Source organism: Procambarus clarkii, chromosome 63 (assembly GCF_040958095.1).
Source record: "Procambarus clarkii isolate CNS0578487 chromosome 63, FALCON_Pclarkii_2.0, whole genome shotgun sequence".
NCBI lineage: Eukaryota > Metazoa > Arthropoda > Malacostraca > Decapoda > Cambaridae > Procambarus > Procambarus clarkii.
In genome coordinates, this window is record NC_091212.1 from 13717917 (window position 1) to 13723916 (window position 6000).

The 6000-nt window shown below is 43.9% G+C and overlaps 1 protein-coding gene across 4 annotated transcripts in view; it reads left to right on the plus strand.

Moving 5' to 3' along the window:
* Positions 1 to 3979: 3979 nt before the first annotated feature.
* The window catches only part of LOC123769513 (protein inscuteable homolog), a 67487-nt gene continuing 65466 nt past the window's right edge, over positions 3980 to 6000 (plus strand). Inside the window, exons 1-2 of one of the 4 annotated variants that reach the window (XM_045760686.2) lie at positions 3980 to 4131; positions 4519 to 4986. In XM_045760686.2, the coding sequence (XP_045616642.2) occupies positions 4972 to 4986 (15 nt within the window). In that variant the 5' untranslated portion in view covers positions 3980 to 4131; positions 4519 to 4971. Of the gene's footprint in view, positions 4987 to 6000 lie in introns of all 4 variants that reach the window. The other 3 variants (XM_045760688.2, XM_069308742.1, XM_045760685.2) reach the window with 3 other exon arrangements.

A 6000-nucleotide genomic window follows, 5' to 3' on the forward strand; every position in this document is an offset into this window, starting at 1 on the left:
GCTACACAAAGGAGGACCAGATTCACCCAAGTGACTTGTTGATTCACTCCTACCTCCACCCTATTAACTTTGTACAGTACTTCAGTGATCATCTCGGAACTGGCGGAACCGGACCAGGTAAGTCCGACTGAATTACCTTGCAGCAGACTGATGAAGAAAAAGGCCTTGGAGTCAGAATCCATCATTCACTGAAACTTGCACAACAAGTGTGAGCAGCCGTAACAAAAATCTAAACAAACCATTGGAATAATCAAGCGTACCTTTGAGTTTAAGAGAAAGAAGTTATTCAAGTGTGTAAATTTTTGGTGCAACCCCCATTTGAGTTATTGCATTCAGCATGCAATAGGTTATGCATGCAATAATGCAGCATGGTTATTGCATGCAGCATGCAGGTGAGGTCTCCAAGCATGTAGACCTCATCATCAGAAAAACATACCCGAATATACCTGTTTCATGCCCGAAACACTTTGCGTAATAGTGGCTTTAGGCATTGTATGTACTAGCCCTATCTATAAATCCATCATTCTTTGTAAAATCTCTTGTATGTATGTACCTTACCTAAATAAACATTTATTTATTTATTTATTTACATGGCTGCTTTGGAGAAAGTACAACACCTGGTAACAAAATTCCTTCTAGAACTGAGTCAACTCTCGTACCTGGAACGATTCAGGGCTGATAATGCAAACCAGGCATGACAGGACTGATCTCGTCGAAAGCTTTAAAATACTGATCAGTTTGAAGGATGTTGATATCGACAACCTCTTCAAAAAGTTACATGTAACAAACAAGGAACAACGATTTCAAGATCAACAAACTACAATGTAGGACTGATAATGAGGTGTGCTTTATACTCTGGGATATAAGCCCGTGGAATCACCTACCTTCCAAAGTCGTAAATGCCAAAACTGCAGAACTTAAAAATCCAGCTTAAAAAAAATCATCAAGATCGGGGGACTTTTGCCAAGCCGCTGGCTTCCTGTCCTCATTGAGGCCACTAGTGTGTTAGTGGCCCTCGGGTAACATCAAACACCTTTCTAGGTTACTCAGTCTGCAGTAGTTACCCCTTACCAAGAGCTGTTTCAGAATCCGATTTTCTTATTTAGAAACAGAAGATTTTATTATTAAAAAAAACGAAACAGTGTTATGGGAAACTCAAAATCTTTGAACGTAGATATTGTTCTGAAAAAAAATCATCTTCGAATGTACCAAAACTATGCTATAGACCTCATGTTAATATATAGTACCTCCAATTACATTATACACATTACACAGGGGTCCCCGTAGTACAGTAGGTTTCGTTCTCGACGCGCAATCGAGAATTCCGCGTTCGAATGCCTTTCACCTAATACCTCTGTTCACCTAGCAGCAAGTAGGTACTCAGGAGTTAGGCAGCTTGTTATGGGGTTGGTTGCATCCTGGGTTGGGATGGAGGGGAACCTCGATATAAGCCTGATATGTATAAATACACTCTGGCTGCCTGTCCCGCCAACACAATGAATTAACTATAATTATATAATATGGTGCCCACTGAGCTATTATTTCTAGTAGTCGTTAACAGACCTAACAGAGTCGTTTGATAGACCTATCGAGGTCCCACCCTAGGCCAAATACTGATGACCTTCCCCTTTGACCTTTGATACTGATGATGACATATATATATATATATATATATATATATATATATATATATATATATATATATATATATATATATATATATATATAGCTGGAAAACGCCAAAGAGAGCGCGAAAACGGCAACAATTATCACCTTTCTTGGGGACCCGAGGGGGGGGGGGGGAATTTAAGAAGCATTTACCCATATATACCTATGAAACCTATACATCTTTTCGCAATCTTTTGACGGCTTTGTTTACATGTATTAAACAATTTAAAAACATCGAAAGTTTCCTCCGAGTACTTCGGAGCTCATAAACTGTTTGATAACTGTAAACAAAGCCGTCATGATTGAGGAAAGATGTATAGCTTTCGCAAGTGGATGCCTGATGTCTGACGACGAAAGGTCAGGCCGGATGGAGTCTGGCAAGCTCCAGGCGGAGCCAGACGGTCCGCATAGCGTCCAGAGAATTCCTTGGGCAATGTTTCCTGTCACCCGATGCTTGTGTTTACCTAGTAGTAAACAGGTATCCGGGTGTTAGACAATTGTTGTGAGTTGCATCCTGGAGATGGTTATCAATGGCCCTATAGCCTCTATGTGGACCTGGATAACCTTCAGTACAGGCTTCCAGTTACCGACACGAGAAATTTACAATCCCTCTTTGTTCACATACAATCCAGCCTTCTTGTACACCTACAATTTCTTTGTACAACTGTACCACCTTTCTTTGTTTTGTAATAAGGGAAGCAGCACTGCTAGGCGTGGAGGGAGCGCCTCCTGGCTCTGCTGGCCTGCAGCGAAAACTGCAGACACTAAGTAAAGCGAAATTTTGTAGATACGAGTTAGAGTGAAATCTATTCGAGCTATTCCGTCTATTATCACACTGCCGTGCAAGGAGTTTGCACGGAGCGTTGCCAACACCACTAAAACGCTGCCACAACACAGCCTCAACACTACCACAACACCACCAAAGCACCATCACACCACCACCACAACTCCACCACAACATCACAACACCGTCACCACACTACCACACGACTCCAGGCTCCAGTCTGGAGTCCATACCTAGTTAAACACAAGACAAAGTTAGAGAAGATTCAGCGGTATGCCACCAGACTGGTCCCGGAACTGAGAGGTATGAGCTACGAGGAAAGGCTAAGGGAGCTGAACCTCACATCCCTGGAAAACAGAAGAGTAAGGGAAGACATGATAACAACCTACAAAATTCTCAGGGGAATTGACAGGGTGGACAAAGACAAACTCTTCAGCACGGGTGGGACACGAACAAGAGGACACAAGTGGAAACTTAGTACCCACATGAGTCACAGAGACGTTAGAAAGATTTTTTCAGTGTCAGAGTAGTTAATAAATGGAATGCATTAGGCAGTGATGTGGTGGAGGCTGACTCCATACACAGTTTCAAATGTAGATATGATAGAGCCCAATAGGCTCAGGAATCTGTACACCAGTTGATTGACAGTTGAGAGGCGGGACCAAAGAGCCAAAGCTCAACCCCTGCAAGCACAACTAGGTGAGTACCAGACTACCACAACACCATAACACTATCACAATACCACCACAACATTGCCGCTCCGCCACCACATCACCACCAGCTTACTCTTCAATGAAGGGATGTATAATGAATAACTCATCATATTGAACAACTTATTCTCCCCCCTCCAATAAAAAAGGTCTGTGTTATACTATTGCAACTCCAAAGACCATAACAAGCTGTGAAATAGACTAACCATAAACTTAACCTGGACTAGGCCTATATAAGTAATCCTAGGCCTAACTTGCGTAAACGTAGGCCTAATTTGCTAGATATATATATACTATGCTAGGCCCAGGGAAAGTTAGGCTTGGTATTTGCCTACTCTCTCTGGCCCTCTATGAAAATAATGCAATAAAATGTTGACTTTTTATATGAACCAGCCAATATCCAGTCGCTTTAGGTTGTTAATGAGAGGTGAGTTTACCTGAGTTTACCTTAGGTAAACTCAAACCCTGTCATTGTACACTGAGAGGGCCCAGTGCCCTAGTGTACCTTATCCACTCGGTACACTTATCCAAGCCTAAGGTACAAGTGCTGCACAGTCAATATTTGGTTGGTCTTAATAGCCCTAATAGAGGTTGATAGGCCCTTAAGCCCACAGTGGCCTCAGTTCAGGTTGATAGGCCCTTAAGCCCAAAGTGGCCTCAGTTCATCAGGGTCACACACACACACATAGGCCGGAGCGTAGGGCTGGGGTGAGGTCACAAGGCTGGCAGCGTGAGGCTACGAGACATTCCAGCGTGTGCACCGGAGGGCCCTCATGCAGGCGGACCTGACGCGGGCCCCCTACCTACCTCGCCTGGCCTGCCTCAGTACCGCGTCAGCCGTGCTGGGAGAAGGGTGTTGCGGCTCCTCCGTTGTGTTTGAACCCAGTGTGGCGAGGTCGGTCATGTGTCGGGGAGTCTATGCCACAACTTGGAACGCAAGCCTGTGATTTTTTTTTAATTATTATTCGGGTAATTGATTGTTGGTGCTCGTTTAATGTCGTCGATATAATGGAGTGAGAAACGGAACAAAGAGGATTGTTAATTGCCAAGCAGCACTTAGAATAATAGCCTATGAACGTTCCCAGTCTTAAACGTCCAAAAGAATTAGTGGAAATGAGGCTTAAGTGAGACAAGTACTTGCCTATTGTGCTTGCGGGGGTTGAGCTTTGGCTCTTTGGTCCCGCCTCTCAACTGTCAGTCATCAAGTATACACATAACTATTTTGCCAGGTACAATACTTCGAAGAAGTATATCATTAATAAGCCTGTACTAAACATCCCCTTTTGCTTTATAACTGGGGACAGATAAGTTCGCCTTACCAATTTGGATTTATGCTTAATTTTTATTTCTAAGCAGGAAAACAGTTTCAAATCATCCCAACTTTGAGGAATCCCGTGACCAGAGAATGACTGAACCACTCTATGATGTACCAAGCTGAGTGGTAACAAGCCTCGAGGCACTATATACCACCGCTGAATGACCATTTCACACCGGCTTAACAATCCCACTTGTGTCATTGACACCCGTATACCATCCCCCCCGTCGAAAAAAAAACTTAAATCAGAATTGGAGCGGTAAAAAAACACAAAAAAAAACGCGAGAAAACTGGTTTAACATCTGTGAACTTGGTAGATTATCGAGAGGGGAAACTTTTAAGTGTGAAGGCAGTAGTGAAGATTCAACTTGCAGGTGCCAAGGCACCGCCCACAGCGACCTCCTCCTCCTACTAGGCTGGCCGGTGAAGAAGATGAACCAAACTCACCAGCGGGTCTAACCAACCACCACGAAGCTCCAAGTCTCCCCGGGACGATGTCACCTGTTGAGGTGAGTGTAATCGATTCCTCCGGGTGTTCCGTTCTCATGAGCCATGAACGACTCCTGGGTGTGTTTCATTCTCATGAGCCATGAACGACTCCTGAGGGTGTTTCATTCTCATGAGCCATGAACGACTCCTGGGTGTGTTTCATTCTCATGAGCCATGAACGACTCCTGGGTGTGTTTCATTCTCATGAGCCATGAACGACTCCTGGGTGTGTTTCATTCTCATGAGCCATGAACGACTCCTGAGGGTGTTCCATTCTCATAAGCCATGAACGACTCCTGCGGGTGTTTCATTCTCATGAGCCATGAACGACTCCTGCGGGTGTTTCATTCTCATGAGCCATGAACGACTCCTGCGGGTGTTTCATTCTCATGAGCCATGAACGACTCCTGCGGGTGTTTCATTCTCATGAGCCATGAACGACTCCTGAGGGTGTTTCATTCTCATGAGCCATGAACGACTCCTGAGGGTGTTTCATTCTCATGAGCCATGAACGACTCCTGTGGGTGTTCCATTCTCATGAACCATTCCTCACAGTATTGACTAAATGCTCGTTACCCCAGCAGCCTGCCTCATCGTGGCACCTGTCCTCAGGCCAGGCTCAGCCGTGCTTGGCACCTAAAAGAAATTCATGAATTTTTAACGTTCACTGTTTTCAAAGTCGGGAGTGTCTCAAATTTAAATATCATTATATATTTGCATTGCATGTGTAGTTAGGCGTTGGTTAAGTTAGGTAAAAGTTCTTTTGGCAATTATTTATACTTGTGGTACGTGGGTGAAGCATTTACAGAGGTGTGATTCGAATAGAGGTTCGAACAGAGGATTTTTTTTTTCTTGACAACGGCTGGATTAGCGATCATTTGACCTTAGTTGATAAGGACGGGCTGCCTTCATGAATAAAAAAATACACTCACATGTGACTTAAAATTGATTACGATCGAAGTTTCCAGTATCAATGTTTCATTCACTTCCTGTGTTCGAAACGCACTTCTCAAAATGCTTCACCCACTTATATA